Consider the following 12,273-nt stretch of genomic DNA (forward strand, 5'->3'; position numbering starts at 1 on the left):
CCTCCCGGTGCCGTCCCCGGCGCCCGGGGTTTCCTGCCGGTGTTCACGCTTTGCTTTTGAGCCATTCTTAATTGCCGATCAGCGATTGTGGAATGATTTTTTAAACTGTTTGCTTTTGCTGAGCATTGCGCTTTAAGGGCTCTGTTATGGTTTTTAGATTTTTTTTTTAATTTGGTGGTTTGTGTGTTTGTTGTTTGTTTGTTTAATATGAGAGCGAGGACATAACAGGCATCCAGAGCCGTGGATGATCAGGAAGGTGTCCATCCCATCTCGGTAAACCATGGCATATCAGCTGTATAGAAACACCACGCTGGGGAACAGTCTTCAGGAGAGCCTGGATGAGCTCATACAGGTGGCTGTGGGGTTTAGGGTCTGGGCGATTAGCTTAATAAAAAGAGAGGTTAATTATTAAAACGGCTTTGTGGTTGCTGTATCAGGGTACTTTTGGCCAACGTTTGGAAAACTTACTGATTGAAATCAAAAGCTGTTGGTACTCTGTGCATGTGGGACGTCTTCTTCCTAACGTTCTAGATGAAGGAAAATGTTTTATGTAAGTGGCATAATCCCCTGTTCTGTGGCCCGGTAAATGAACAGCCAGATTAATCTGGAACTCTGTAACCGATTCCCTGCTCTTCTGGTTGTTTCCAATGAATATTATCAGAAGAAATCTTTGTGTAGCTCAAAACCTCATGTTGGCGCATTGTTTCTTCTCTCAGAGTTAAAACAAGAAAAAGGAAGTAAACGCAGGAACATAGTACTTCTGTAAATTGTTCTTCTAAAGACCTGTTTCACATGAACTTTGTTTTGATGGTTTTAATTTTTATGCATTTTTGAGTTTACTTTGAAACAACTCAAAACTTTTTTTTAAACTACTTTAGTCACAGCAAATCACACCTCAGCTGGCCCTTCAGGTGCTACTTCAGTTTGATAAAGCTATAAATTCGGCACTGGCACAACGAGTCAGGAACAGAGTCAACTTCAGGGTAAGATAACAATATATAAAAAGTCCTTCACGAGGTACAGTAACTAAGCATTGGTGCAGATTGTCATTAAAAGCTGTGTGCTCTAAGCAAAAACTTATGAAGGTCCGTTTTTGACTCTGAAATAATGACTGTTGACACATACATTCTGTATGCAATTGTAAGGCTTGTTATCTTCTTATTCTGCCAGGAATTTTTTGAAGGAATACAAAAATCAGAAATGGATTTGGGGGGCAGATGAAAGCAGGGGAAGAGGGAACTGCTTTGATGGGTAGCATTGCCATCCCCAGTGTCTTGCAGATGGGGAGGGAGGCTTGTTTCTCTTAGTTGTACCTAGCAGAAGTGAGATGAGGCCAGATTGTCAGCCACATCTATAATGTGAAGAGAGACTAGAGAGTTGTAGATCTACCCTTATGCAGGTCACTGGATGGTTTTGTAGTTATTTTCTGTAGGAATCATAGAAAAATAAGTTTGGATTTTTTCCCAGCCAGCCACCCTAATTAATGTCAGCCAGCAAATTGTTAAATGTCAACTTGATTGTAATTTTGAGGAAAAAAGAAAACAAAAAAACCCCAAAATAGTTGTCTTGTTAACTTACGTGCTAATACTTCCTCTATAGTCTTATGTGGAACACATTAATGAAGTGAGTTCTTAAGATTTTAGATTTTTAAATCAGATAGATATGTTAAAAAGAGCGTAACTTCTTTCCTCTAATACACTTAACTTGCTTTGTGTATGTAACGTCGTATAGAAAAGCATTCAGAATGTGTTCAGTGGATAATTTAAAAAAGTGTTATTTGGAGCTTAAGTTCAAGAGTATTAAAATATGTGAAGATGAAGGCCAAAATGTTTACACATTAACATCCTCACTAATACATCAAACATGAGGGATACCCCTTTATGTCACATAGGTCAGTGTTGTCATGATTTTTTTTAAACTATTCCTTTATTTAAACAGTTGCAGAATTCATATCTTGTTATGATCACTGCTGAAACTGATGTTTCTAATGGCCCATGTTTTAAGAAATCTTTTCTGATACTGATCCTCATACACATTAGAAAAGTTATAAAACTTCTTAGCGTACCTGTGAAGTTTCCCCTTGGATAGACTATAATATACACAGTCTTGAAAATTTCAGCCACTGGAGGGCATTTAAACTACAATTTTCCTCAGAATTGCTTGCTTGCCAAGTTTGTACGCATTCAGGTTCACAGCTGGCTTTATGGCAGACCTAGTTCTAGAAGGTACATAGTTCAGTAGATAGTAAACATCATATTTTCTCTTACTTCGGGATGCATCCTATAGAAAATGTCTCTTGTCTTTTTAAAGGGTTCTCTGAATACATACAGGTTCTGTGACAACGTATGGACATTTGTATTGAACGATGTTGAATTTAGGGAGGTCACTGAACTTGTGAAAGTGGATAAAGTGAAAATTGTAGCGTGCGATGGAAAAAGTAAGTATAGAATATGATATAAATAAGCTGAGACACAAGACTTGATCATTTATAGAAAGCTTTGACCAAATGTCTGATTAAAGCTAGATTGATTGTATTATTCAGACAAAAGTATGGCTGCACTCCCTTTTACATATGATGAGAAATGAAACAGAAGCAAGCTAAATGCTTCCTTCACTCATACGCACTGAAATAGGAACGTGTTAGAGACTGCTGTATGCCTGTTGTTGGGAAGTACATACTACTAGAGCAATTAGAAAGCCACAGGTAACCTTAATTGAATTTCTGTGTGGTAATTTTTCTAGTATTAACCTGTTTTTTAGAACAGCACCATGTTTTATTGAATTCAAGGAGTGCTTCATCAGTCTGAGAAAGCAATTGTCTGAGAAAACTGTCTAAGCATTTTTTTGTTGGATTTGATAGTAGGGGACCCAAGCACGTGAAAAGCTTAGGCTAGCATTTGCAAATCTTATTGTAAGATTTATGTATTGCTCAACAGGCCTACTGTACGTACACTGCTTACGGGAGTTTATGTTCCATGTCTGCTTGACTGGATTACTTTTGTCAATGTTCCTTGAAATTCTTTAGTGGAAAAAGTCATTTAGTGACTTTTGTGGCAAACTTGTTTTTAACTTTTAAAACCATTGATGTGGCAGAATATTGCTAAAGATGTGTGAAATGATGCCACTTGTTTCATCCCCGGGGAGTGATGCTAAAAGGAAGAACTAAGAATGAAAAAGGCTTTAAATATACCCTAGACCTCTGAAACCAGTACTTCATGGCTTCCCGATCCTGGCATGATTACAGTGGTCACTTCAGATTGTAGTGCTAGAGTTGACAGAAACCTTACTTTCCAAGTATTAATCATTTTCACTCTTGATAAAACATGCAGATAAGACTTAAGGAACTGGGTGACTTAAAGTTGCCATTAACATTACAGCCTTTTTTTCACCACAAGAAGTTGACTTGCTAAAGGAAGGTAGTAAACAGTGACTTGTTTTTCTCCGTATCCAAGTTACGTACTTTTTCCGTAGCTGTAAGGACAAGAAAGCAGTAATGGTAGTAATACCAGAAATTGCACTGGTGTTAATTGGTGCTTCTGACAAAAGTTCAGAACAGAGAATTGCTCTCAGTTGTTTTATGGTCGTGCTCATCATTGCATCTGTTTCAAAATGTGTAATAAACTATAGCCCATGCTCCATAGGAGCTTATGCTACTGGATGTGCAAACCTCTTTCTCTTTAGCAGATCATGTGATTTAGCCAGATGTGCTTGTGGCTGACTGCAATAAAGTGTTTGTGTATCACTACAAGTTAGAGCAAAGCTGGTTGTATTTTTAATGCCTTAAGAGCAAATCATGTGTGTGCACAACCTTGAAGTTTTGTGCTGGCCCTTTTCAATGTTGTTAACTGAAGTGAAACAGCACAAGCAGTTCGTGCATCACATGCACGGTACAGAACGTGTTCTAAAATGCTTGGGGAATGCTTTTGAGCTTGGGGAAGGTATTAGTTAATGGCATTGGTTCTCTTTAATTTATACTCAATGGTAGTGGTGGTATGTATTACTCTCACTTTCTTTTTTCTTTCCTAGACACTGGTTCCAATACTGCAGAATGAATAGAACTGTGGTTTGTCTGCAATATTTTCTGTTAATATGCAGCGCTTTCTGGAGAGAAGCATGGAAAGGGACTGCACTCATACTTAATTCTTGTGATGCAGATGTGAGTTAATCTATACGAGAAGGTGTCACAAAATGATGGCAGAAGAAATACCTGTAGCATTTCTTCAGTTCACCTTATAGGGCATGAATACAATGTAACTTTTTAAAAAAAATTACAACAGATACCGTTGCCTTTTTTGTTCAAAATAGTTTCTGTAATAAACTTTTATTTAAAAACTTGTGAATGAGTGATCATTGGAAAATTTTATTTAAAAATGATCATTAATATAATATATTCTCCCAATACTGTCCAGATGTGTTTAAAGTAATGTTGCAAATGCAAAGGTCTTTCATTTACAGGGTTCTGAGTATGGTTGCACCGATTAGTGTTGCAAGAAATGGCTGTTTCGGAATGATGGAGGAGGACATAAGTAAAAGTTTAGCAGCTCATGCTGGCCAGTATATTTGTCTGTTACTGCATCTTTCTATCTATAAATGTGTCCATTTGGTAATAATGCTAATAACTCTGCTAATAATACACTAGCCCAAGTATTAAAGTTATCGCACAGCTAATCAAATTGAAATAATGAAACTGAGTCTCATAAGATTGCACTAAATTCTCAGCAAATCTTAGTGCTGCTTGTTTTAATGTTTTTTTGTATTTATGTGGAATACATTTATTTGGACACCTGGCCAACAGGACTTCAGAGGAAAAGTTGAGCTATGAATTTTGAGATATCAAATGGATAACTTTGTTCTTTTTAGACTTACACATTCCACTAAATAACTCCAATCAAGAAACCCTTAAAATAGTTTCTTCACTAGAAGTATGAATGTAATATACTGACAGCTCATTTGTCTGACTTAACAGCAGTGATTGTTCCAGTGCAGTCATAGGAATGCTAGCTGCCTCAGCAGTGTCAAATGCATTTATTTGTGACAGTAGGCTACTTACAGACCACTAGAAACTGGAAACTGGACAGAAGAAAAGCCAGGGGATAATTATTTTCAGATCAGTCTAAATCTTTAGGTTGTGCCAAAACGAGCATAATTTACATGTTGAAACCTTTCTCTATGTGTCAATGGCCCAGTCTATTAATTAAAGTAATAAAGCTTTAGTATCTCTTCTAATACCTTTCCAGACCAATATGTTAGGTTCTCTAAATCCTACCTTTGGACATCAAAGGATACATATTTGGGGTTTGGTTAACTTCTGCTTCCCTTCAAGTGAGAAAGGAGTTCACAAACTTGCTTGCTAGACTGTGTATTACGTTTACCATTAATTTTTTTGTCTTGGATCTATGCTAGATTTTCTCTGCTGCAAACTGCAGATTGGTAAATAACCATTGTTGAAACCAGAAAAACAGATTATTTCTCTGATTGGAACAGCACAGTAAGTTTCTGTCAAGTCATTATCTTAAAGGATGCAAACATATATCCGTAGCGTGGTTTTCTTTTTCTACATCAGACAATCTTCTAGGTTTAAACACTTTGTTCTCTAATAATCATGTCATAAACTGAATTTCAGCCCTTACAAGTATAAAAGTTTGCTGTTCCTACCTCCATCTCTTTGCAGTCTCTTTCTGCCTCTGGACAGAAACTTCTCAATCTCCAGTTCTCTGTAGCCTTTGGACTCCCTCCTAATGCAAATAAGTATATATCTGATTTTGTTCCAATGAAGTGTGCGTTAACATATTTACTATGGCATTTTTCCATTTTAAAAAAAAATTTAATAGAGAGGCACAATTGTACTGATGATGTGAGGTTATTGTGTGGAATGGATTTATATTTACATTTCACTGATACTCCTCTATCAGACTGCTCTTGTGTTTCAACAGTTGTGTACTACTACTTTAGCACTCCCAGGCTTAGTGCTACCTTAATTGAAAGGAAAATAAATATTTAATTGAAAAAGAAAATAAGGTAATTAATATATATACTAAGAAAAATTACAAATGAAAGGAGAAATAATTTTGTTGACAACCATGTCTGCTACATAGTAATCAGTGAGATTCAATTTGAGCTGGAACCAGAAATTACTATGTTCTTATTTCAGGACAACTTTACTGACTTGTCTGAAAAAAGTAGTAGCAATAGTCCCATTGAAGCTCTAGAGCTGGTCCTTTGGAAGGAGAAGGTGATGCGTAACAGTAATACTCTGAATGGTATACCCTGCTTACCTGGTAGTTCCTATTTGGTGTGAAAACAGATTTGAATAGTGCCTTGCCTTGTAAGGAAGCATTTGAAAAGGAGATGGACATTGCGAAATGAATTTAAGTGCTCTGTACCTGAGTCTAACTGTACTGAAAAAATGTGCAAAAGCTTAAGTGATGCTGATGTTCTTGATCAGCTTGTTGTTTAGCCTGAGTTAAGCAAGTGGCAAAAAGTGACAGATGAAAAATATATTAAATGTTACAGATGCTTCTGAACTGTTCTAAGATTTTTCCTTTTGCTAATAATAATGTAGTCTTAAAGGAAATGCACAACAGACTTTAAAGATTTTTGGAGCAACTGGAATGGTTGGGGACAGGAAGCAATCTTTTCCTGGGCACAGTGATAATGAAGTGACTGTGTGCTGAGGGAATCTGTGTAATTGAGTCTGTGTGAAAGGCTAGAAAGCATGCACAAATGGGGACTAAGGGAATGTTTCAGGTGAAACAGCAAACGAATGAGTGGGCAGTCGTAGCATATCCTTCTGTGATCTAGACATTCCTCTCTCAAGCTGAAAATCTGAGAAGGCCTCATACAAAACAACAGGAAGAAAGAAGTTACCAAACAAAAATAAAAACTGAAGAAAGGCAAACAATACTCTGAACCTTTTGTATTGCTACTGCCTGCCTAATTATTGGTGGTATTAGAAGCTTTATTTCACATCTGGTTAATGTTTTAATACTGCTGTTTAAAATTTTCTGGTAACATGGGCTAGCTCTGTTTGGTTACGGCAAATGCATCAAGCTGTTTTTCTGCAAACCACTTGTTTTCCACTCTGATGGCAGTATCCTTTTTGTTTTCTGTGTACTCTGTATTTATTTTACAAAATAAATATGTTTTAAGTTTGACTACTTATTGTTTGTAAAATTAGCTTACATATGCATTTTCTGTCTCCTTCATGACAGTGCAGTGTTAGGCAGTGCAGGTATCTGATATTTTTGCATCTGTGAGATGCTTCTAGGACATGAATTAAAATCTGGATGTCTACAGACTACTGAGTTCACCTGGATACACAAAGAATACTTGAGTTTTTGTGACCAGTACTATTCTCTGCTCTTGTGGTCTGCTGGCCTTTAGAGCCAAAGGGCAATCTGTGCATATGCAACAGAGAAGCATTTGGCAGCCTTGTTCCTTGCACAGTTATGATACAGTGCAGAAGCTTCAGGTATCGCTTCTTTAGTGTTTGTTTTAACAGTGAATACTGTTAAAAACTGCAGAAGTTAGTGTTGGTTTTGTGAAGAAGCAACATGAATAAGGGTTGCTTTATGGTTTCTAAAGCTTCTAAAGTAAACTTCACACAGGTCTGGTGTTCCAACCTTATCTGGCTTTTTTCTGGATTTTGTTTGGAAATACTCTCTGTTCCTAGCTTACCTCTATATTTTTTTTCTCTTGTTGTTGTTTCTAAAGTATCCTTTTTTCTTAAACTCTCCATTCAGCATGACGTATGTACCCTGTTAACTCTGCCGTCTCTTTAGAAAACAGCTCTTGAGGCATACTGAGGTGTAAATAATTATTGGGAATAAGCTTTCTGATGTCTAGAATTGCTCCAGTGATGCCTCAGGGAGTATCTGCCTATGGGATAAAGACTTCTGTCTGCTCACTGTAGAAGAGAAGCTTGCCTATGTTTCTGGAGGAATTAATCCCTGCAAACCTCACAGCTGTCAACGCAAGCTCTGACACTTGGCTTGGCAGCACATGTTCTTTTTGGCTCTAACCATGTTTCTGGGATGGTGTTTGTCCATGCCCCAGATCTGCTACTTCTGTGGAGCTGTTTCAGTTCACTGAAGGTGGGGGGAGCAAAGAGAAGGTATGGGGATCTGGTGCCAATATTCTTCCTGCTTTTTATTGCTTTACTATCCATAACTTTCTTGTCACTTGCAATTTTTTGTGTTTGAATTAAAGTTAATCCCTCCATGTTCATATGATTAATGTACTTTGTGGTTTTGGAAAATTTGTTGAACTTACACCTAAAGGCATTAACTGCAATTTTGTTATACTAAGCTATTTCAATATCCAGTGGAAGACAAACCATCTCACTTGCTAGACAGTCAGCATACTTGCTGCTGCCTATTTGGTTCTTCCTTGCCTATAGTGTTATGGACTGATTCATTTATTTGGGTTTTTTTGCTGATTTTCTTCAGAAAGGTCACAGTTGCTTCCACCTATCAGTAGAAGAGAGAAAGTAAAAGATATGTTTGTACCTTGACCTTGAGCTGGAGTGGATGTTTCTATTTAGAAAGTAAATAATAGAAAGCAAAGAAAAGGAAAAAGTACAGCAGTGGCTGTGGATGACTGCCTGTGTTTAAACGTGGCTTCTGAGAAAAAGGATTTAGTGAATTCCCTAAGTGTGCAAAACAGGGTGTTCTCTGAAGCAAGCTGTTTGCTCAGTCAGGGATGTCAATACACGACTTTAAATATTATGAGACACACAGAGATTAAATGACAGTGTAGAGCAGGAAGAATTTACGATGAATTCCCAGAAGACAAGTTTAATCAGGATCATTATATACTGTTACACAATGACCAGGTACAATGAGGTAGATGAGAGTTACTCAAAACAGATATTTGCTTTTAAGGATCTCAGCAGCTTAGGAGGCTGTATTTCAGTTAAGGTACTAGTGACTTGGTTTTGCTTTTCTGTACTCTAAAATTACCTGGGGGAGGGAAAATAGGAGCATGGTAAAAAGCATTTTAAGTTTAATAAGACTGTACTGGGAGATACAGACTCTTCCTTTGCTGTAACTTAAAGGGTGATCTTTGTTAGGGAAATAGCTTTGCTCAAAGATAAATTTACTGTATAAATTAGCCATTATGGCTTGGTAGGTAGTAAGTCACAGATATATTAATATTTTGTGTTAAAAGTGCCTGCACCCTCGAAGGAAGTGGAAAATAGCTCACTGAGAGTCTAGTTAATGTTTCATGGTCACTGCTGCTGTAGTCAGAAGAAAAAGGACACCCTAACCCCATTCCCTGAATCCATTTTGCTCATGACTGCAAATACTTTACAGATATTTTGTTTCTATAGGTCACGTTTGTTTCTAGTTTGTTCAGAATCTATTATCCCATTTCCTCTGAATTTTCCATTTGACCCATCTCTCTACTATAGGACATTTCAGAGTTGATCAGACAAAGTATGAAGGAAATGCAAAGCAAGAAGGAAACAGACCCTCCTAACTAGAGTTAAGAAGACCTGCCGTGTAAATATGTATTTTTCTAGTTTCAGCTCACATTAGGTTGTCCTTGTAAAAATAAGGTGAAAACCACTTGGAAATAAAATATAAATTCAAGTCAGGTGAGTTTTAAAAAAATAAATCTGTTTTAGATTTCAGAATTAATTTCACCTTCCTCCTGTGCCTATCTTGAAAGGTAAATGGCAATTTGCAACTTATTTCCTCCTTAAACAACTGGTGATATATTTAAAGTTCAGGTGTTAGTTAACAATTGATTGTAGACAGAAGTGTCAGAAGTAGATTTTCATGCTCTCACTAGACAAAGTTAACGCTAATATTTCTGATATGACTATATTTCCAATTTGGATAACCCAAGATTTTACTGATGAATTTCATAGGGGTTTAACCTATTTTTTGGAGGTGATCCTGTATTCTGATATGCTAATGCTACTTTGTACTAGAGCTTGTTCTACTCTATTTGAAATTTATCCTTTTTTCAGTTCTGCAACTAACCTTGGCAACTTACATCTTTTCTTTGTGACCTGTTGCTAGTTTTCTAAGATGACGGCTTTCTTATTTCTAAGATATTTTGAGATCTCTGGAATACAAAGTTCTATATTAGAGCTGAGTGATATTTTTTATTGTCATTTGTCACGGGTAAAAAGACTTTTTTTTTAAAATTTTCTGTATCACTACTTTGATATGTGGCTGCATTCATAAATCTGACATTTCTAATGTCTTTGGAAGAGGAAATTCTGAGAACATGCCTTTGTAAGAATCTTTTTGTCTTAGTTCACCTTCTAAATTTGGGAGTAGTCTCATTCTTTCAGAAGAAATGAAGTCACTACTAAAAGTAGAGAGTGAGTTGAAAATAAATTTGCACGAGATATGACTTTGGTTTTGGAACCAAATAACTTGAGATAAATTGTGAGTAATAACACCAACAGAAACTGAAAATTTTCTTTTAATCAAGAAAATTGGATGTGGAAGTTCACAAGTTGTTTAAATCTCCAGATAATAATGCTGGAACATTTGTTTTCATACAAACCAGTGATCTCTCTGAATGGAGAAGGCTGCGTAGGCTATGTTGTTAGGTAACTGTTGTCCCTCTTAAATGTGTCGCCAAGCTGGTTTTGTGGTATGCTGGTTTCACTTGGGGCTGTGATGTTCTGTGACAAGCTCTTTCAAATGTGGATAAATGGTTAGATACTCTGTCTCCAGGTCTAAACAGGAAGAGCATAGATTGCTAAAAGTAACATTAAAAGAAAAAGCATTTTGACTTTACTAAAAGACTTAAAATGGTACAGATTTGAAGTGGGCCCCCCCTTTTTTTTCCCCCAGATCTAAGTGCTTGTCTCTGTCTCTCCATCCATACCATTTTTTTTTTGTCAGGAGAGCATCGGTCAATAATAGATTAAACACTGTCATTTAAATAGCCTGTACAAGCAATACTTCACATTGAGAGAAGAAACAGCTGAATAAGTTAAACATATTTGCAGAATGAAGGGGATAAAAATTACTGTTAACAAGTCTGTAAGTAACCTGTAAGTATATATCTTTCTTTATAGGTACATTTGCAAAATAATAGAGAGGTCCCTCTTTCAACAATCTATCACTATTTCATGCTGGGGTTTCTTCCACCCCTCAAGCACCTTTTCACTTTTTGTAGGTGCTCAGAAGGTTCTTTGAGAAATACATTATTTAGATCTTCTTACAGACATCTATTTCATGGATGGGTTTGGTTTTGATGTGATTCCTTAGAATAGAGAAGTATGAATATGAATATGCACCTTTTTTTCTCCATTTTCTAAGGGAAAAAGACAACACCTTGCCAATAGTCAAAAACACACTGACCCCACTCTGCCTGATTTAGTCCAGAAACTTGAAGGTATCCCAGTCCCCCAATGAGCCACTGGCAGTAGTTTACCATCTGGGGCTAATATGTATTAATTTGAAATAAATGAAAAGTGCTCCAACAAGCGAAATCAGATTAGGCAGCAGTGGTTAGATGCAGTCTTCTACACTGGGAGACTTGAGTTCTTACCCTGAGTCAGCAGAGAAGTTTTGTTTGTTCTAAAAGAATGCACTAGACATGGAGATATTTACATGGCTTCCCACTGGGACCAGCAATCCTATCACTTTATTTGCTCTTTTTGAATAAACAAATGCCCAATGATATGTTGGATATTTCTGTTTGAGAGCTCTTCTTGCCAGTAGTTGGGGGTTTTGCCTATGTTTGCTGTGAGATCACCATGGCATTTTAAAAATCAGTGTTTTACAACCAAGTTCATTTTAAAATGTCTAAGAAAATTGCAATGACAGACCTTTTCAAGTCAGTTATTTCGTCTTCTCATCCTATTTAAATCAATGTTTTAAAGATCTGTATGATTGCAGCCATAACTTCATTTTAATGTAGCCTGGTGCTAAGGAATTGCTTCAGATGTTCTTTGTATAATGCTAATTCTCTACCATAGACCTTGAATTTATAAAGGTGAGAGTGTTTACTGACAAAAAAATTACTTGAAGATTTTTTTTTTTTGTAGTATAAAGACAACTGAATTAATCCCTTAGCATTATAGGTAGTGAAAAGCTGTTGGATCCATGGAACGTGGCTGGCTTTAGTGTGAGAAGGTGGGAAAATGTATGTGGGTGAAACACAGAAGTTCACAAATCTTTCAGCTTCTAGAAACTTAAGAAAACAACATGTTGGATGATTATTTTGTTCTTCTAAAAGGCCAGATACACTGCTGGACATGTCAGTTATATTACTGAGAGCACTCCTCACAAAAATATCTTT

At 36.7% G+C, this 12,273-nt stretch overlaps 2 protein-coding genes across 2 annotated transcripts in view; one reads left to right on the forward strand and one right to left on the reverse strand.

The window, feature by feature from the left end:
* GTF2A2 (general transcription factor IIA subunit 2) overlaps positions 1 to 6,816 on the forward strand; it is a 7,666-nt gene extending 850 nt beyond the window's left edge. The window contains exons 2-5 of the mRNA XM_009643960.2: positions 213 to 352; positions 879 to 983; positions 2,311 to 2,437; positions 4,027 to 6,816. Of these exons, the coding sequence (XP_009642255.1) occupies positions 281 to 352; positions 879 to 983; positions 2,311 to 2,437; positions 4,027 to 4,052 (330 nt within the window). The 5' untranslated portion in view covers positions 213 to 280 and the 3' untranslated portion in view covers positions 4,053 to 6,816. The remainder of the gene's footprint in view (positions 1 to 212; positions 353 to 878; positions 984 to 2,310; positions 2,438 to 4,026) is intronic.
* A 1,538-nt stretch (positions 6,817 to 8,354) lies between these two features.
* The window catches only part of GCNT3 (glucosaminyl (N-acetyl) transferase 3, mucin type), a 5,945-nt gene continuing 2,026 nt past the window's right edge, over positions 8,355 to 12,273 (reverse strand). Inside the window, exon 2 of the mRNA XM_035899528.1 lies at positions 8,355 to 8,468. Within this exon, the coding sequence (XP_035755421.1) occupies positions 8,355 to 8,468 (114 nt within the window). The remainder of the gene's footprint in view (positions 8,469 to 12,273) is intronic.

Source organism: Egretta garzetta, unplaced genomic scaffold (assembly GCF_000687185.1).
Source record: "Egretta garzetta isolate BGI_Z169 unplaced genomic scaffold, ASM68718v1 scaffold287, whole genome shotgun sequence".
In the NCBI taxonomy this organism is placed as follows: domain Eukaryota; kingdom Metazoa; phylum Chordata; class Aves; order Pelecaniformes; family Ardeidae; genus Egretta; species Egretta garzetta.